Source organism: Oncorhynchus mykiss, chromosome 27 (genome assembly GCF_013265735.2).
Source record: "Oncorhynchus mykiss isolate Arlee chromosome 27, USDA_OmykA_1.1, whole genome shotgun sequence".
Classification (NCBI taxonomy): Eukaryota; Metazoa; Chordata; class Actinopteri; order Salmoniformes; family Salmonidae; genus Oncorhynchus; species Oncorhynchus mykiss.
In genome coordinates this window covers 27,178,827-27,200,000 of record NC_048591.1, presented here as the reverse complement: position 1 = coordinate 27,200,000, position 21,174 = coordinate 27,178,827, and the positions used below count along the sequence as shown (strand labels likewise).

The 21,174-nt window shown below is 42.5% G+C and overlaps 1 protein-coding gene across 16 annotated transcripts in view; it reads left to right on the top strand.

Moving 5' to 3' along the window:
• The window catches only part of LOC110507883 (unconventional myosin-XVIIIa), a 170,661-nt gene that overhangs the window by 97,205 nt on the left and 52,282 nt on the right, over window positions 1-21,174 (top strand). For 15 of the 16 annotated variants that reach the window (XM_036964841.1, XM_036964840.1, XM_036964839.1 and 12 more), the window contains 12 exons: window positions 591-801; window positions 3,145-3,287; window positions 3,378-3,478; window positions 3,646-3,709; window positions 3,840-3,984; window positions 10,331-10,342; window positions 15,231-15,404; window positions 15,571-15,661; window positions 15,997-16,189; window positions 17,836-17,922; window positions 19,627-19,928; window positions 20,042-20,228. In XM_036964841.1, coding sequence (XP_036820736.1) covers window positions 591-801; window positions 3,145-3,287; window positions 3,378-3,478; window positions 3,646-3,709; window positions 3,840-3,984; window positions 10,331-10,342; window positions 15,231-15,404; window positions 15,571-15,661; window positions 15,997-16,189; window positions 17,836-17,922; window positions 19,627-19,928; window positions 20,042-20,228 — 1,710 coding nt within the window. The remainder of the gene's footprint in view (window positions 1-590; window positions 802-3,144; window positions 3,288-3,377; window positions 3,479-3,645; window positions 3,710-3,839; window positions 3,985-10,330; window positions 10,343-15,230; window positions 15,405-15,570; window positions 15,662-15,996; window positions 16,190-17,835; window positions 17,923-19,626; window positions 19,929-20,041; window positions 20,229-21,174) is intronic. The other variant, XM_036964832.1, reaches the window with a different exon arrangement.

The window sequence follows — 21,174 nt, the reverse complement described above, 5'->3', positions numbered from 1 at the left end:
ACGCGCATACCGACAGACGCGCATACCGACAGACGCGCATACCGACAGATGCACATACCGACAGACGCACATACCGACAGACGCACATTTCGTGACCTTTGAGAACATATCTGTACCACTCCACTGACATGATTCTGGTTTATTCTCTGTTGGTTTCAATGGTTTCATGCATGCTACTTAATGCTATTCTTGTTTGTGCATTTCCTTGCTATTATGTCATAGTATTTGCTGTTAGGGAGAGGAGGATGGATGAATTAAAACAGGAGAGATGACTAGGAGGATAGAGAGGGAAGTCTTCAGAGGTCCACAACATGACAATGAAATCCAATTATCCTAATGAGATTTAGAGGTTAGAGTATTGAGGAAGCCTGTAGTCTGTAATATCTACTTAACTCTCATCACTCATAACAAAACGACTACCCATTAGACCTTACAGACAGGGTGCTTAGCTGGGAATGTGGCAATTTTAAGGACGCACGTACACACACACACACAAAGCCCCTCTGAGGACCATACAGGAGTAACTGCTGTGCACCTCTCTCTCCCCCATCTCTTCTCTCTCTCTCTTTCCTTCTCCTTGGTCCCATCAGGTGATGCACATGTTTAAGGGGTGCAGGCGAGAGGACACGGCACCTCACATCTACGCGGTGGCACAGTCGGCCTACAGGAACCTGTTGACCACGCGTCAGGATCAGTCCATCGTGCTGCTGGGGAAGAGCGGTAGCGGCAAGACCACCAACTGTCAACACCTGGTCCAATACCTGGTCTCCATCGCTGGCAGCACCGGAAAGATCTTCTCTGGTGAGAGAGTCCTCGGCTATGAGGAGTTAACCGCTCTCTTTTTGGCCTGGTCCTGGACTCCTTTTCACCCAGCAAGCAGTAAAGCTAATATTCAGGGTTTTTGTCATTAAATGAAATGTAAAGCATGTTGAAGGACTGTTATAATCACCTTCCAGATGGTGGCTTGATTACTTAAGTGTTACCTAATGACCATGGTGGCATAAATTCACTTAATTACTCCATAGGTAATTTGTCTTAATAGCCTAATATATAATTAAGCACATAATGTGCATGTGTTTGTACACTGGAGGACATTCACTGAGTTGTTACTGATTAGATCAGTGTCAGCTAATTGACTGAGAATCCAGCCAGGTGCAGTAGGTGTTAGTTAGTAGGGGATAGAGAGCAGTTTCAACAGTTTCCAGCCAGCCAGCCAGCCAGCCATGGGGGAGAGTGTAGGGGTGTTACTGAGAATTTGGGAGAGGAGGAGGGAGGGGCAGCTTGTTGGAAGCTGGCTTCGAAACTTTGATTCGAGGATCGGTTGTGGTTGGCTCAGTATTCCAGGTGTGTTCATGTGAGTATGTGCTCCTGTGCATTTGTGTGCATGTGTGTGTGTGCGTGATTGATGAGGGGATCCCCTAATGATGCCCTGTGTAGCTGGGGGATAATTAGCAAAGCTTATCAAAACTCCTCAGCTTCTCCTGGTTAGCTGTAAGGGGCTAATGAGAGCTCCAGAATCCAGCCACCAGCCACTACTAGACTAGACTGCTAAACAGGGGAGCTGCTATGGAAGGTGCAGCAGGCTATATACACTACATGGTATGTGGACACCTGTTAGTTTCAACATCTCATTTCAAAATCATGGGCATTGATATGGAGTTGGTCCCCCCTTTGCTGCTATAACAGCCTCCACTCTTCTGGGAATGCTTTCCACTAGATGTTGGAACATTGCTGCGGGGACTTGCTTCCATTCTGCCATAAGAGCATTAGTGAGGACGAGTGCTGATGTTGGGCGATTAGGCTTGGCTCGCAGTCAGTTTTCCAATTCATCCCAAAGGTGTTCGATGGCGTTGAGGTCAGGGCTCTGTGCAGTCCAGTCAAGTTCTTCCACACTGATCTCGGGAAACCATTTATGCTTGGACCTCGCTTTGTGCATGGGGCATTGTCATGCTGAAACAGGAAAGAGTCTTTCTCAAACTGTTGCCACAAGTTTAAAGCACAGAATCATCTAGAATGTCATTGTATGCTGTAGCGTTAAGATTTCACTTCACTGGAACTTCACTGCAATCTCCTCCAAACTTTAAAGTTGGCCTTATGCATTCGGACAGGCAGCGTTCTCCTGGCATCCTCCAAACCCAGATCACTGTGTGATTCATCACTCCAGAGAACATGTTTCCACTGCTCCAGAGTCCAGTGGTGGCTAGCTTTACACCACTTCAGCCAACGATTGGCATTGTGCATGGGGATCTTAGGCTTGTGTGAGGCTGCTCGGCCATGGAAACCCATTTCATGAAGCTCCAGAAAAACAGTTATTGTGCTGACGTTTCGTCTAGAGGCAGTTTGGAACTCAGTCATGATTGTTGCAACCGAGGAAAGACGATTTTTACACAGTACACAGTACACGCTTCAGCACTCGGTCCTGTACTGTGAGCTTATGTGGCCTACAACTTCACAGCAAAGCCGTTGTTGCTCCTAGACCTTTCCACTTCACAATAACAGCTCTTACTGTTCACCGGGGCAGCACTTGTTGGAAAGGTGGCATCCTATGACAGTGCCATGTTGAAAGTCAGGTTATTTGAAAGTCAGGTCAGTTGTAGTTTTCTTCAGTACGGGCCATTCTACTGCAAATGTTTGTCTATGGAGATTGCATGGCGGTGTGCTCAATTTTATACACCTGTCGTCAACAGGTGTGGCTGAAATAGCCAAATCCACAAATTTTATAGGGTGTCCACATACTTTTGGCCACTAGGTGTAAGTTTCACATACCTACATTTCCATTTGAGTCATTTAGCAGAAACTCTTATCCAGAGTGACTTACAGGAGCAATTAGGGTTAAGTGAGTCTGACTAGTAGCCCTACTCTTTAAGTAATGAAGTGTTCCTGCTCATCTTAATCTCAAAAGAGGGAAAGGAACTCCACTAAGAGAATAATTGACAAAGCCTAGCTGACTTGACATAACATGATTATCAAAGTAAGTCACAACATGGTAGTCTAATCCCCTCACAAATAGAACAGCATTGAATGTGAAATGCCAAAACACTGACATGATATTTTAAATAAATAAAGCTGTTCTCTAACAGTCCTCTGTCCCCCTCACTATTCCCCCATTCCTCCCTCCTGCCCTCTCTCCCTCCATCCCTGCAGGAGAGAAGTGGCAGGCAGTATACACCATCCTGGAAGCATTTGGGAACAGCTCCACCTCCATGAACACCAACGCCAGCCGCTTCTCTCAGATTGTCTCTCTGGACTTCGACCAGGCTGGCCAGGTGGCCTCCGCATCCATACAGGTAGGCAGTATCACGCACACACACGGTCATGGACACTGACATACGCACACACACATATTGACATCTTGTTATCCTCTTCCTGTACCTAAGACCATGCTGCTTGAGAAGCTGAGAGTGACCAAACGGCCGGAGACTGAGTCCACCTTCAACGTCTTCTACTACATGATGTCCGGAGCTGACAGCACTCTCAGGTGAGCCCTCAACCATCTCTCATTTGGGATTGAATTGAAGTGGGTGGTTGCAGTAGATTGCAGAAGCTTGGTCTTGTGTATATAGCACTGTTCTCATGTTAAACTTGTGGTGTGAACTAGCTATTTACTGTGATTTCAACCTGTTAATTTCCCCTGTTTCCTCTCAGAACGGAGCTGCACTTTAACCACTTTGCAGAGAACAGCGCATTTGGAATTGTGCCTCAGTCTAAAGTAAAATGCTGTTATTATGTTCTTCTTATTATGTGTATTATATGTCCTTTTCTGAATTTTGTGGAAGACAACTGGAAAACTGTCTTAACTGTGCCCCTCATCTTCACTCCTTCACCCTCCCTCCTTGTAGCCGGAGGACAAACAGAAGTCATCTCAGCAGTTCACCAAGCTGCAGGCAGCCATGAAGGTGCTGGGCATCTCAGTGGAGGAGCAGAGGGCTCTGTGGCTCATCCTGGGGGCCATCTACCACCTGGGGGCAGCGGGGGCCACCAAAGGTAAGGACCCCTAACCCTGTCCTACTCACTGTAGGATCTCTACTGGTCCACTCCACTACTCACTGTTGAACTAATTGACTGAGAACTCTGCAGTAATCCAGCCATGTTAGGATGCTATAAGTGTGTGTTAGTTAGTAGTGTAAGTTAAAGTGCAGTTCCAACATGCCAGCCAGAGAGGTAGAAATGGGGTAGCGTGGATGTTAAAGGGATACTTTGGGATTTTGGCAATGAGGCCCTTTATCAACTTCCCCCGAGTCAGATGAACTCATGCATACCATTTTTATGTCTCACCCATTTTTATGTCTCGCTAACTAGCGCAAGCGCAATTGCTATCTAGCGTTAGCGCAATGACTGCAAGTCTACGGGGACTTCCAGTCATTGCGCTAATGCTAGTTAGCATTGGCTCGCAGAACTACCTATAACTTTCTTCATACTGGACACAGAGACATACAAATTGTATCTACAAGTTCATCTGACTCTGGGTAAGTAGATACAGGGCCTCATTGCCAAAATCCCGAAGTATCCCTTCAAGAGTTTGGAAGAGGAGGTGGAGGAGGGGCAGGAGGGAGGGGCAGGTTGACCGTGTCCGCTCACTGTTTGCTGTGCCCACTAGGGATCTCTTATAAAGCTTTCAGTGATACATTAAAAAAAACATAACTATATATGAATGTACAGTTAAAGTCGGAAGTTTACATACACCTTAGCCAAATAGATTTAAACTCAGTTTTTCACAATTCCTGACATTTAATCCTAGTTCAAATTCCCTGACTTAGGTCAGATAGGATCACCACTTGATTTTAAGAATGTGAAATGTCAGAATAATAGTAGAGAGAATGATTTATTTCAGCTTGTATTTCTTTCATCACATTCCCAGTGGGTCAGAAGTTTACATACATTCAATTAGTATTTGGTAGCATTGCCTTTAAATTGTTTAACTTGGGTCAAATGTTTAGGATAGCCTTCCACAAGTTTCCATAATAAGTTGGGTGAATTTTAGCCCATTCCTCCTGACAGAGCTGGTGTAACTGAGTCAGGTTTGTTGGCCTCCTTGCTCGCACATGCTTTTTTTCTCCCCTCCAAACATAACGATGGTCATTATGGCCAAACAGTTCTATTTTTGTTTCATCAGACCAGAGGACATTTCTCCAAAAAGTACGATCTTTGTCTCCTTGTGCAGTTGCAAACCGTAGTCTGGCATTTTTATGTCGGTTTTGGAGCAGTGGCTTCTTCCTTGCTGAGCGGCCTTTCAGGTTATGTCGATGTAGGACTCGTTTTACTGTGGATATAGATATTTTTGTACCCGTTTCCTCCAGCATCTTCACAAGGTCCTTTGCTGTTGTTCTGGGATTGATTTGCACTTTTCGCACCAAAGTGCGTTCATCTCTAGGAGACACGTCTCATTCCTGAGCGGTATGACGGCTGCGTGGTCCCGTGGTGTTTATACTTGCGTACTATTGTTTGTACAGATGAACATGGTACCTTCAGGCTTTGGAAATTGCTCCCAAGGATGAACCAGACTTGTGGAGGTCTACAATTTTTTTCTGAGGTCTTGGCTGATTTCTTTTGATTTCCCCATGATATCAAGCAAAGTGGCACTGAGTTTGAAGGTAGGCCTTGAAATGAAGTCACAGGTACACCTCCAATTGACTGAAATTATGTCAATTAGCCTGTTAGAAGCTTCTAAAGCCATGACATAATTTTCTGGAATTTTCCAAGCTGTAAACTTCTGACCCACTGGAAATGTGATACAGTGATTTATAAGTGAAATAATCTGTCTGTAAACAATTGTTGGTAAAATGATTTGTGTCATGCACAACCGACTTGCCAAAACTATAGTTTGTTAACAAGAAATTTGTGGAGTTGTTGAAAAACGAGTTTTAATGACTCCATCATAAGTGTATGTAAGCGTCCGACTTCAAGTGTGTGTGTGTGTGTGGGGGGGGGGGGGGGGATTTCCCAGAGATAAGGAATACATACTCAAATGAAGTGCGATCGGGTCGTAAATTACATTTGCTTCTAATCCATGAGTGGTTTTAATGAACTAATAAGTTGAAAGATATGAACAGGCCACACGCCGAGCCATTCACTAGGCCTCCGAGAGAGGAGCGCTAACTGTGTTCTCTCGCTGCGCACAAAGTTCTTTCAAGTTGTTTAATTTATAAAACTGTTGGAGTGTTGAATGTGTGCAGATATTTCTGTTATGTTAATAAAGACCGATATAATATCTGTGTCTCTGTGCTGCTAGTCTAGAGAATGTTTATTCATGCTCTCTGATATTGCCTCCCCCGCAGTCACAGACCTAGACGAATGTTGTAATTAACTTTTTAGAATCATTAGACTCCAGACTGCCCTGTCTCCATGGACTGTGTTCTCTGTGTGCGTGTGTGTTGCTTCTCTTTCATTATTCACAGGGCTGCAGCAGGGTTTTGAGTTGGGTGGAATCATGAAGCGGGTGGGTGGTGCGCTGGGGGTAGACCAGTCTCTTGTCAACAACAGTTGCCATGCTTGCACTCACTCACACATTCTGTCGTGTCCCTACTGTCTGTTCTCTCAAATTGTTTATGGTTTATTCTCTCCCTCCCCCGCACTCTCTCTCTCTCTCTGACACTCTCTCGTTCTATCTCTCTCTCACACCACTCCCCATCTGCTACTACCGACACTGTTACTTCTATTACTACTACTACTATACTGAACAAAACTATAAACGCAACATGGAAAGTGTTGGTCCCATGTTTCATGAGCTGAAATAAAAGATCCCAAAAATGTTCCATATGCACAAAAAAAATATTTTGCTCAAATGTTGTGCACAAATTTGTTTACATCCCTGTTAGTTAACATTGCTTCTCTGCCAAGATAATCCATCCACCTGACAGGTGTGGCATAGCAAGAAGCTGATTAAACAGCATAATCATTACACAGGTGCACCTTGTGCTTGGCACAATAAAACTCCACTCTAAAATGTTCAGTCTTGTCACACAACACAATGCCACAGATGTCTCAAGTTTTGAGGGAGCTTGCAATTGGCAAGCTGACTGCAGGAATGTCCGCCAGAGCTGTTGCCAGATAATTTTCTTTACCATAAGCCATCTGCAACGTCATTTTAGAGAATTTGGCAGTACGTCCAACTGGCTTCATAACCGCAGACCACGTGTAACCACGCCAGGACAGAACTTCCACATCCGGCTTCTTTACCTGCAGGATGGTCTGAGACCAGCTGATGAAACTGAGGAGTATTTCTGTCTGTAATAAAGCCCTTTTGTGGGGAAGAACTCATTCTGATTGGCTGGGCCTGGCTCCCCAGTGAGTGGGCCTATGCCATCCCAGCCCACCAATGGCTGTGTTCCTGCCTAGTCATGTGAAATAAATAGATTAGGCCTAATTTATTTATTTCAATTGACTGATTTCCTTATAGGAACTGTGACCAGTGGTGGAAAAAGTACCCAATTGTCATACTTGAGTAAAAGTAAAGATACCTTAATAGAAAATGACTCAAGTAAAAGTGAAAATCACTCAGTAAAATACTACTTGAGTAAAAGTCTAAAAGTATTTGGTTTTAAATATACTTAAGTATCACAAGTAAAAGTATAAATCATTTCAAATTCATTATATTACGCAAACCAGGCAGCACAATTTTATTTTTTATTTTTATTTACTGATAGCCAGAGGCACACTCAAACATAGTTTGATCAGAGACAGTAGGGATGTTCACTTGATAAATGCATGAATTGAACCATTTTCCTGGCCCGCTAAGCATTTAAATTGTAACAAGTACTTTTGGGTGTCAGGGAAAATGATTGGAGTAAAAATTACATTATTTTATTGGAATAATGTGGTGAAGTAAAAGTAAGAGTTATAAATAAAATGTAAATACTAAACTAAAGTACAGATACCACAAAAAAGTACTTAAGTGGTACTTAAGTAAAATTGTTGCATGTTGCGTTTGTTTTTGTTCAGTATACTACTACTAATACTACTGCTACTACTGCTCCTAATAATACTACCACTAGTGCTGCTGCTAATACTACTACTACTATGATGACGATGACGACTACTACTATTACTACTAGTAGTACTACTTCTTAAACTGCTCCTACTACTATTTCAACTACTATTACTATACTTACTACTATTACTACTACTACGTTACTACAACTAATACTGCTGCTACTACTTCTATTACTATATTTACTACTACTACTGTTACTATTACTACTACTATTACTACTACTACTATGATGACGATGACGACTACTACTATTACTACTAGTAGTACTACTTCTTAAACTGCTCCTACTACTATTACAACTACTATTACTATACTTACTACTATTACTACCACTACGTTACTACTACTAATACTGCTGCTACTACTTCTATTACTATATTTACTACTACTACTGTTACTATTACTACTACTATTACTACTACTACTATGGGTACTACTACTACTACTACTACTAATATGGCTACTACTACCACTATAATTACTACTAATATTAACACTACTACTACTACGTTACTGCTATTAATACTACCACTGCTACTAATACTACTACTCCTACTAATGTCACTGTTACTACTACTACTGTTACTACTACTACCATCACTACTTCTACTACTGTTACTACTACCACAACTACTACTACTTGCTCTCATGAGCGGATTGGTTCCACAGCAGGGGTTGGTCCTACCAGCAGAGGGCAGTGTGTACATGCTTCTCTCCCTGGCATGATGCTGTTGATCAACTCTGTGGGAACTAAAGGATTAGCCTCGACCCATCTATTTAACACTTCACTTCAAACTAGAATGTTTTCTTTTCCATACCTGTTAAAAGGGTTAAGGGTTTGGAAGAAAGGAAGGTTTCCCCTATGTGATTTTAAGCATCCTCCTTGTGTTCCTTGGTCCCTTAGCACAATTTACTCTTGACAACAGGGCTGGCCAACGCCAGTGTTTGGGGACTGCAGGATTTTGTTCCAGCCCTGCACCAACGCACCTGAGAAAACTAGTCACGGTCTAATTTGAAGATCATGATTAGTAGATGTATGTGTGTTAGACCTGGGCTGGAACAAACTGCAGCTCTCCAGGACCAGAGCAGGTATCTCCTCCTCTGAGCATGCCCATGGTATCTTCACTCACATGGTTCTCCTGCCTGGACCTCAGCGCATGGATGGTGTTAGAGCTATAATATACACTGAATGTACAAATCATTAAGGAGAACTTACTAATATTGAGTTGCTACCCCCTTTTCCCTCAGAACAAATCAATGTAAATAGTCTGGTGGCCATTTTGATTAAGTGGGGCGGCAGGGTAGCCTAGTGGTTAGAGTGTTGGACTAGTAACCGGAAGGCCGCAAATTCAAATCCCCGAGCTGACAAGGTACAAATATGTCGTTCTGCCCCTGAACAGGCAGTTAACCCACTGTTCCTAGGCCGTCATTGAAAATAATATTTTTTTCTTAACTGACTTGCCTAGTTAAATAAAGGTTTCAAAAAAAAAAGTGTTCATCAGTCTTATTGCTTGGGGGTAGAAGCTGTTAAGGAGCCTTACCAGGCGGTGGTAAGGCAGTGATGCAACTGGTCAGGATGCTCTTGATGGTGCAGCTCTAGGGCTTTTTGATGATCTGGGGACCGATGCCAAATCTTTTCAGTCTCCTGAGAGGGAAAAGGTGTTGTGCCCTCTTCACAACTGTCTTGATGTGTTTGGACCATGATAGTTTGTTGGTGATGTGGACACCAAGGAACTTGAAACTCTCGACCCACTCCACTACAGCTGGGTCGATGTAAATGGGGGCGTGTTGGGAGGGCCCTCCTTTTCCTGTAGTCCACGATCATCTCCTTTGTCTTTCTCACATTGAGGGAGAGGTAGTTGTCCTGGCACCACACTGTCAAGTTTGCTGGATTTCCTTTGAGTAGTGGACCATTCCCGATACACACAGGAAACAGTTGAGCGTTAAAAACCCAGCAGCATTGCAGTTCTTGACACAAACCGGTGCGCCTGGAACCTACATATTTTGTCTTGCCCATTCACCCTCTGAATGGCACACAAACACAATCCATGTCTCAATTTTTTCAAGGCTTAAAAATCCTTCTTTAACCTGTCACCTCGCCTCCAATTACACTGATTGAAGTGGATTTAACAAGTGACCTCAATAAGGGATCATAGCTTTCACCTGGATTCACCTGTTCAGTCTATGTCATGGAAAGAGCAGATGTCCTTAATGTTTTGTGACTCAGTGTATGATAACATGTCTGTTCTCCAGTGATAAATATTAATTGTTAATACATGAACTGTGTTTCTAACCCCCTCTCTCTACTTGCATGTTGCATGCTGCGCCCTTGACATGCAGAGGCTGGCGAAGGTAATGGAAAAAAAACATTAAAACCAAGCTCTTCTTTCTTTCTTATTTTCTAACTTAGTCTTGTAGATATGTCGTCTTTCTTAATGCCTTTATCATTCTACCCAGACGTTCTGTCATTAGCATTTTTATTGTTTTCTTTCCTCTCTCTGTCTGTCTGTCTGTCTGTCTCTCTCTCTCTCTCTCTCTCTCTCTCTCTCTCTCTCGGTCTCTGTCTCTCTGTCTGTCTGTCTCTCTCCCTCTCTCTCAGTCTCTGTCTCTCTGTCTGTCTGTCTCTCTCCCTCTCTCTCTCACTCACACTTTGCTTCATGAATCAGAACTTTGTTGTCCTTTAAAGCACTCTGTCTGATGTCTCTCCATGTCGCCTACTTCTAATTCCACAGCACTGTTATTATTATTCAGACCCAAAGCAAAAGCAAAGCTTGTTCATTTGAACCTGTTTGGTCCCCCCCCCCCCCAACCCACAGGGGAACTTTCTAGTTGTTTGTGTCAGAACATTGTTTTGATTCTCTGTGTTCTGTCTCTCTAGTCTAGAATGTTCTTCTTGGACTCTGTGGTAGAGTGTTGTTTGATGAGAGGTTAGAGGCGACCATATTGCCTGAGTCGCTCTGTCTCTGAAAGCGCTCCAGAAAACAGTGGGGGTGATCCGCCACACGGAGCCAGTAACATGGGGGGGCAGAGAGTTGTTGTCAAACCAGCTAACAGTGCTTAGCAGTCTATTCTCAGGGTTGTCTTGGTAGAGGAGGCCTCAAAGCTCAAAAGATGGGCTGCAGTCCAAACTCAAAGTAGACAGCCCTCGGCCCTAAACCCTCAGCCGAGTATACCTTAAATGTCCCTTGCCCAAGCGAGGGAGAGTGATGATCAGAGAGGCAACGTCCTTGATGGAAATCTTGAAGTTGAGCTTAAAAACAACCAACCTAAAGCTATTTATGTACCTAGCAAGCTAACGTAGCTAGCTAGCTACAGTTACAGTTAGCAGGCTAGATAGTTTTATAGTTTGGTCATTTATTCCAATAGATTTCAGAATTCCAAAAAGTATGTGTATGAAGCTAGCTACGTTTTATTGGATTCTCACTCCGAGACTAAGCCAATTTGCCAACTCTAAAATCAATGTCATATACAGTACCAGTCAAAAGTTTGGACACACCTACTCATTCCAGGGTTTTTCTTTATTTTTACTTCTACATTGTAGAGTAACAGTGAAGACATGAAATAACACATATGGAATCATGTAGTAACCAAAGAAGTGTTAAACAAATCAAAATATATTTTATATTGAGATTCTTCAAAGTAGCCACCCTTTGCCTTGATGACAGCTTTGCACACTCTTGGCATTCTCTCAATCAGCTTCATGAGGTAGTCACCTGGAATGCATTTCAATTAACAGTGGTGCCTTGTTAAAAGTTAATTTGTGGAATTTCTTTCCTTCAAAATGTGTTTGAGCCAATCAGTGTTGTGACAAGGTAGGGGTGGTATACAGAAGATACTGTAGCCGCATTTGGTAAAAGACCAAGTCCATATTATGGCAAGAACAGCTCAAATAAGCAAAGATAAATGACAGTCCATCATTACTTTAAAACATGAAGGTCAGTCAATCTGGAATATTTAAAGAACTTTTCAAGTTTCTTCAACTGCAGTCACATAAACCATCAAGCGCTATGATGAAACTAGCTCTTATGAGGACCGCTACAGGAAAGGAAGACCCAGAGTTACCTCTGCTGCAGAGGATTAATTCATTAGAGTTACCAGACACAGAAATTGCAGCACGAATAAATGCTTCACAGAGTTCAAGTAACAGACACATCTCAACAAGAGGTTGACCGATTATGATTTTACAACACCAATACCGATTGGAGGACCCAAAAAAGCCGATACCGATTAATCGGCCGATTTTTTTAAAATGTATTTATTTATTTGTAATAATGACAATTACAACAATACTAAATGAACACTTTTATTTTAACTAAATATATTACATCAATAAAATCAATTTAGTCTCAAATAAGTAATGAAACATGTTCAATTTGGTTTAAGTAATGCAAAAACAAAGTGTTGGAGAAGAAAGTAAAAGTGCAATATGTGCCATGTAAAAAAGCTAACGTTTAAGTTCCTTGCTCAGAACATGAGAACATATGAAAGCTGGTGGTTCCTTTTAACATGAGTCTTCAATATTCCCAGGTAAGAAGTTTTAGGTTGTAGTTATTATAGGAATTAGAGGACTATTTCTCTCTATACCATTTGTATTTCATATACCTTTGACTATTGGATGTTCTTATAGGCACTTTAGTATTGCCAGTGTAACAGTATAGCTTCCATTCTTCTCCTCGACCCTACCTGGGCTCGAACCAGGAACACATCGACAACAGCCACCCTCGAAGCATCGTTACCCATCGCTCCACAAAAGCCACGGCCCTTGCAGAGCAAGGGGAACAACTACTTCAAGGTCTCAGAGCGAGTGACGTCACCGATTGAAATGCTATTAGCACACACCCTGCTAACTAGCTAGCCATTTTACATCGGTTACACCAGCCTAATCTCGGGAGTTGATAGGCTTGAAGTCATAAACAGCTCAATGCTTGAAGCACAGTGAAGAGCTGCTGACAAACGCACAAAAGTGCTGATTGAATGAATGCTTATGAGCCTGCTGCTGCCTACCATCGCTCAGTTAGACTGCTCTATCAAATATCAAATCATAGACTTAATTATAACATAATAACACACAGAAATACGAGCCTTAGGTCATTAATATGGTCAAATCCAGAAACTATCGTTTTGAAAACCAAATTTATTCTTTCAGTGAAATACGGAACCGTTCTGTATTTTATCTAACGGGTGGCATCCCTAAGTCTAAATATGGCTGTTACATTGTACAACCTTCAATGTTATGTCATAATTATGTACAATTCTGGCAAATTAATTACGGTCATTGTTAGGAATAAATGGTCTTCACACAGTTCGCAACGAGCCTGGCGGCCCAAACTGCTGCACAGAACGCAAGAGAAGTAACACAATTTCCCTAGTTAAAAGAAATATTAGCAGGCAATATTAACTAAATATGCAGGTTTAGAAATATATACTTGTGTATTGATTTTAAAGAAAGGTATTGGTGCAACGACTCTTCTTTTTTTGCGAATGCACTTGTTAAATCATCACCCTTTTGGCAAAGTAGGCTGTGATTCAATGATAAATTAACAGGCACCGCGTCAATTATATGCAACGCAGGACAAGCTATATGAACTAGTAATATCATCAACCATGTGTAGTTAACTAGTCATTATGTTAAGATATATATTTTTTTATAAGATAAGTTTAATGCTAGCTAGCAACTTACCTTGGCTTCTTGCTGCACTCGCGTAACAGGTAGTCAGCCTGCCATGCAGGCTCCTCGTGGAGTGCAATGTAATCGGCCACAATCGGTGTCCAGAAATGCCGATTTCCGATTGTTATGAAAACTTGAAATCGGCCCTTTCGATTAATCGGTCGACCTCTAATCTCAACATCAACTGTTCAGAGGAGACTGCGTGAATCAGGCCTTCATGTTCGAATTGTTGCAAAGAAACCACTACTAAAGGACACTAATAATAAGAAGAGTCTTGCTTGTGCCAGGAAACACGAGCAATGGACCAGTGAAAATTGAGTCTAAATTTGAGATTTATTCTTCCAACTGCCGTGTCTTTGAGTTGGTGAACGGATGATCTCTGCATGTGTGGTTCCCACCCTGAAGCATGGAGGAGAAGGTGTGATGGTGTGGGGGTGCTTTGCTGTTGACTCTGTCTGTGATTTATTTAGAATTCAAGGCACACTTAACCAGCATGGCTACCGCAGCATTCTGCAGCGATATGCCATCCCATATGGTTTGTGCTTAGTGGGACTATCATTTGCTTTTCAACAGGACAATGACCCAACACACCTCCAGGCTATGTAAGGCCTATTTGCCCAAGAAGGAGAGTGTTGGAGGGCTGCATCAGATGACTTGGCCTCCACAATCACCCGACCTCAACCCAATTGAGATGGTTTGGGATGAGTTTGTCCTCAGAGTGAAGGAAAAGCAGTCAACAAGTGCACAGTATATGTGGAAACTACTTCAAGACTGTTGGGAAAGCATTCCAGGTGAAGCTGGTTGAGAGAATGCCAAGAGTGTGCAAAGCTGTCATCAAGGCAAAGGGTGGCTACTTTGAAGAATTTCAAATATAAAACACTTTTTTGGTCACTACATGATTCCATTTGTTATTTCATAGTTTTGATGTAGAACATTTTTAAAATAAAGAAAATCCCTTGAATGAGTAGGTGTGTCCAAACTTTTGACTGGTAATGTTTATATATTTTTTTAGCAAGCTAGCATCACAATATTGAATGAAATGATGAAAATGCAGCTGTGTTGATTAAATGTGATACTTCACGGCCACCAGAGTATGACACGTGACTACAGTTTGGATTGAATTGTGCTTCATATCAACCTCACAAGTGATCAAAGTTCTTAACTTGCTCCCTCAAGCTAAATCGAAGGCTGAGAAGGCAACGTTAGTGTTATGCATCTGGTTTTGACGGGGATTCCCCCAAGGGAAAGTGGCTAGCGCGAGGGCTTAGGGCGTAAAAATAAAGTATTTTGACTGCAGACATGGAGTTGTTTGTTAGCGTTTATTAACGTACCTTTATTGTGATAGAAAACACAATGCTCCAACTTAGTCATAAAAGCTATGATAGAAAACACAATGCTCCAACTTAGTCATAAAAGCAATGTGTTTATCATTGAGCTACAGTATGGAAGAGATCATTGAGTTAATTCTAATCGCCTGTTATTAGGGGTGCAAATATTATTTTTCCTCAAAGGCTGGGTTGGGCACAAGCTTTTGCAGTTGAAAGTTCTGAAACTTCTGTCCCTGGTCCCCAGCTGGCCGTAAGCAGTTTGCCCGTCATGAGTGGGCCCAGAAGGCAGCCTACCTGCTGGGCTGCACCCTGGAGGAGCTCTCCTCTTCCATCTTTAAGCACCAGGCCAAGGGACCCATGCAGAGGTCCACCTCCTTCCGTGGGGGGCCCGACGAGGCCGGCGCAGGAGACAGCTCAGGTAAGGGACCTTCAGAGACTACCAGTCTCCAATATGAAGTAGAATGAACTAGAATACAATGAGAAACTAAAGGCTATGGATGTGCTTTTTAACTCATAACTCCTTTTCTCTCTCTCTCTCTCTCTCGCTCTCGCTCTCGCTCTCGCTCTCGCTCTCTCTCTCTCAGGCTCTAAGATCACAGCCCTGGATTGTTTGGAGGCCATGGCTTCAGGCCTGTACTCAGAGCTCTTCACCCTCGTTATCTCCCTTGTCAACAGGTCTGTCGGCTCATCTATCTGTTTTCCTCTTTCTCATATTTCTTACTTTACCATTATGTATCTCTCTTTTTTTCTCACTCCCCCTGTCTTTCAGTCCTCCCTCTCTCTTTCAGTCCTCCCTCTCTCTTTCAGTCCTCCCCCTGTCTTTCAGTCCTCCCTCTCTCTTTCAGCCCCCTCTTTTGCTCTCCGCATTTGTACGTTTTGCTCTAACCCATGTCTGTCTTTCTGTCTGTCTGTCTGTCTGTCTGTCTGTCTGTCTGTCTGTCTGTCTGTCTGTCTGTCTGTCTGTCTGTCTGTCTGTGTGCATGTGTCTGATCCTTTGTATCGTGTGTCAGAGCTCTGAAGTCCAGTCAGCACTCACTGTGCTCTCTGCTCATCGTGGACACACCGGGTTTCCAGAACCCTCGCATGGCCAAGCGGCAGCGTGGTGCCACCTTCGAGGAGCTGTGCCACAACTACGCCCAGGAGCGCCTGCAGACTCTGTTCCACGAACGCACCTTTGTACAGGAGCTGGAGAGATATAAGGAGGTGCAGAGATATACAGAGATATACGACACTGACAAATACCTTCACCATTACATAGTAGAAGTATTCTTACTAACAATGATTTAACCTCTCCAAACCTCTCCCTCTCTTTTCAAACTTCCCTAAAGAGATGTCTGTCTGGAAAGAAAATCATAAATGTCATTAACCTGTCTGGCACCAGTGGGACGGTAGCGTCCCACCTCGACAACAGCAAGTGAAATTGCAGGGCGCCAAATTCAAAACAACAGACATCCCATAATAAAAATTCCTCAAACATACAAGTATTATACACCATTTTAAAGATAAACTTTGTGAGAGAGGGCTCACAAAAGTCAGAAATAGCGATTCAATTAATCACTAACCTTTGATGATCTTCATCAGATGGCACTCACAGGACTTCATGTTACACAATAAATGTGTGTTTTGTTCGATAAAGTTAATCTTTATGTCCAAAAACCTCAGTTGAAATTGGCGCGTTATGTACAGTAATCATTGTCTCAAGCAAACATCCGGTGAAATTACAGAAATACTCATCATAAACATTGATGAAAAAAACAAGTTGTTAGGATAGAATAGGATTAAAGATAAACGTCTTGTTAATCCAGCTGCTGTGTCAGATTTCAAAAAGGCTTTACGGCAAAAGCACACCATGCGATTATGTTAGGTCAGCGCCTAGCCACAGAAAACCATACAGCCATTTTCCAACCAAGGAGAGGTGTCACAAAAGTCAGAAATAGCGTTAAAATGAATCACTTACCTTTGATGATCTTCATCTGGTGGCACTCCCAGGTCTCCATGTTAGACAATAAATGTTAGTTTTGTTCGATAATGTCCCTCTTTATGTCCAAAAACCTCAGTTTTGTTGGTGCGTTTATATCATTAATCCAAAGGCACAATGCATGCTCACAACATCCAGAAGAAAAGTTTTTTAAAAAGTACAATAAAAGTTCGTAGAAACATGTCAAACGATGTTTAAAATCAATCCTCAGGTTGTTTTTGTCATAAATAATCAATAATATTACAACCGGACAAAAGCTTTGTCAATAGAAAAGGAAAAACAAGAAAGGCGCACTCCCGATCACGCGCTTGGCTCATGTCTGGAAATGTCCACTGCCCACTGATTGAAAGTGGTGTATCTCCCTCATTTTTCAGAGTAAAAGCCTGAAACAATGCCTAAAGACTGGCCACATGTAGCGAAAGCCATAGAGACCGTGAACTGGGTCCTAAGTCTTTGTATGGTGGATAGGCTTTCAATGGAAAAACAGCCTTTCAAAATAATAGTACTTCCTGGTTGGATTTTCCTCAGGTTTTTGCCTGCCATATCAGTTCTGTTATACTCACAGACATTATTTTAACAATTTTGGAAACTTTAGAGTGTTTTCTATCCAAATCTAATTATATGCATATCCTAGTTTATGGGCCTGAGTAGCAAGCAGTTTAATTTGGGCACGCTTTTCATCCGGAGGTGAAAATATTGCCCCCCTACCCTGTATTGTTTTAGTGTGAAAACAACATAGGATGTCTGATTTAGCTTTTCTGATTGTAATGTCATTGTTGTCAGAATGTGTAATTCTATAGGCTCTTACATAAGCGGATCTGAAAATCACTGACTCCAATCACACCTAACCAACCCCTCTGTTCCCATCTAGGAAAACATAGAGCTTGCATTAGATGACATAGAGTCCAGTACCTCAATGTCTGTAGCAGCTATAGACCAAGCATCTACTCAAGCGCTGGTAAGGAGAATCTCTCTGTGCCTCTTTTGTTTGTGGACTTTATCTTGGATTTCATCATGCTATGAGCGTACGTGTACGGGTTAAACACAGTCTTACTTACTCTTACACTTACCCTTCTTTGCTCCCCTAATTCAAATTGAGTCGTGAACTTTTTGACTGTGTATAAACCATGTCAGGATTATTACCTCCATCCAATTAACTTTTGATTGTTTGTTCTTTTGTTTTTATTTCTTTTTATCCTAGCAATTTCTTTTTTATAATTAATCTCACATCATCAAATTCATTAATTGCAGTCAAGTTTGATTCCTTTCCCCTTCGTTGAGTTGAGAGCCTCTTTCAGACAGGGTTGGCTTCTAATTCAGTTTATTTATGAGACGACTCTGCATGGCACGCACTCTTAACAGAAATGTGTTGCATTGATGTGTATTGGCCCGCGAAAGTCACGTTTACCATAATTAGTTCAACAGTGAATGAGGATGGGGTCACACAGGAATTGATCGAAAGTTGAGACAAAAGTAAATAACTGTTTTGTGTTAGTGTGTGTGCGGGTTTGCATGTGTGTGTATGAATGAGTGAGTGCACACAGGGCCAAACACAGCTATAAGTCAGACAAGCAAACAAACAGCATTGAAACAGCGGCAGACTTATTGGAAACCAGCTCAAACCCCCCAAAAATGACATCAAGAAAAGATCAACAGAGCTATAGCTCTAGATGAAGAGCGCCTGACAAAATGCAATATTAGATTCCAAGTTATATCGACAGGTCATCCACCTCCAGCCTGCAGTGTCAAATTCTGTAAAGGCATAGGATCGTTCTGAATAAGAGGTTCTGATCTCTCATCTCTCTCTGAAAAGGATCTGAGATTTACTTGACTTGGCAGTTAATTAGTTGACTGCTACCAACACAGTACAACATATCTGCAGTGCTTCTAGCAGTTGAATAATTAAATTGGCAAAAAAAAAAAAGGCTATAGTTTCAGTTGCTTGTGAAGTAGCCCTGCCTGCACCTCCCTTCATCCACAGAGAGATGTAATGAGTCCACCAAAGAGTCTACACTCTCACATAGACTAATAACACCGTTCATTATCAAAGTGGACTGTCAGAGAGCAAGGTTTCTAAATGCTCCACTGCCCAGGAGTGGATTTGAGTACCAGCTCTATAATGAGGAAGCAATTGGCAAAGACTCATCTCTCTTATAGCTTCTTATTTACCAAAAGTTATGATTGCCTTTACAAAATGACTTGTTTTGTTACAGAAATGTACAACAGAGATGTTGAATCATATTAGGCCATTTGAACACTGCTGGTGCATAATTAGAAGTTTCACAGCTAAGCAGGTGTAATGTTATGGCAACACTGGGCCAGGGATAAAGGCTGTGTTGGGACATTTAAACCATGAGTACAAAAAATAGGAGACACTGCTTTATTGGTTTTGGAGAGTGTTGGTGTGTATGGAGTTAACAATGTCATGATTGGATGGATGACAGGAGCCGTGGATGACTGGTGGAGTGGAGATGGGTGAGCTTCTCTGTGCTGTGGTGGTCTAATGTGAGTGTCTGAGGTTATTGTGAATGCTGCACCTGCATGTTGGACTGAGCTGTGGCCCTAAGCTTTCTGCACAGCTGCTTCACTTGTGTTTGTGTTAGACTCAAGTGATAGATCCCCACCTCTCTAACCTGTGTGTGTGTTCCTGTGGGGCTCCCAGGTGCGCACCCTGGCGAGGACAGATGAGGCTCGAGGTCTGCTGTGGCTGATGGAGGAGGAGGCTGTGCAGCCAGGGGGCTCTGAGGACACTCTGCTGGAGAGACTCTTCAGTTACTACGGCCCTGACCAGGGGGACAACAAAGGACACGCCCTGCTCCTGAAGAGCGACAAGCCGCATCACTTCCTGTTGGGCCACAGCCACGGGACGGACTGGGTGGAGTACGATGCTCAGGGTTGGCTGAGCCACGCCAAGCAGAACCCCGCCTCCCAGAATGCTGCCACTCTGCTGCAGGACTCACAGAAGTACACATTTAATTCACTGATTGTTCTCCATAGTAGCACTTTTTCAAAGAAAATATACTTACCTCTTTGTCTCTGTCTCTCGCTCTTTCTCTGTCTGTCTCTCTCTCTAACAGGAAGAACATCAGCAGCCTGTTCTCTAGTCGTAGTGGAGGGCCCACAGTGCTGTCTGGCTCTATCGCAGGGTTGGAGGGGGGATCTCAGCTGGCTCTCCGCAGAGCCACTAGCATGAGGAAGACCTTCACAACCGGCATGGCTGCAGTGAAGAAGAAGAGCCTCTGCATCCAGATCAAACTGCAAGTGGTGAGTGGAGCGGAGTCTTTTCTCAATGTTTCTTCCTACCTCTTTGAGAGGGTTTATGTCCGAGTTTCTCTTAGGATCTTTGTATGACAATTAAGCGTTATACAAATATAACTACAGTCAGGTCCAAAAATATTTGGACATTGAGTTATTATCATGAGCTGAGCTGAAAGTGCATCCTTTCAGCTTTAATTTGAGGGTATGTACATCCAAATTGGGTGAACAGTGTAGGAATTACAGCACTTTCTGTATGTGGTCCCCCCAATTTTAAGGGCTCAAAAGTAAATTGGACAAACTAACATAAATTAAATTGTGAGTTTTAATATGGGAAAAAATTTCAGTCTCTCGATGTGCAAAACTGATAGAGACATACCCCAAGCGACTTACAGCTGTAATCGCAGCAAAAGGTGGCGCTACAAAGTATTAACTTAAGGGGGCTGAATAATTTTGCACGCCCAATTTTTCCGTTTTGGATTTGTTAAAAAAGTTTGAAATATCCAATAAATGTCGTTCCACTTCATGATTGTGTCCCACTTGTTGTTGATTCTTCACAAAAAAATACAGTTTTATATCTTTATGTTTGAAGCCTGAAATGTGGCAAAAGGTCGCAAAGTTCAAGGGGGCCGAATACTTTCGCAAGGCACTGTATATGGACTGACTGTACAGTGCCTTGCAAAAGTATTCATCCCCCTTGGTGTTTTTCCTATTTTGTTGCATTACAACCTAAAACATTTCAAATGGAAAAGTGGTGCATTTACATTTATTCACCCCCTTTGCTATGATACCCCTAAATATGATCTGATGCAACCAATTACCTTCAGAAGTCACATAATTAGTTAGATTGCGCACAGGTGGACTTTATTTAAGTGTCACGTGATCTGTCACATGATCTCAGTATATATACCTGTTCTGAAAGGCCCAAGAGTCTGTAACACCACTAAGCAAGTGG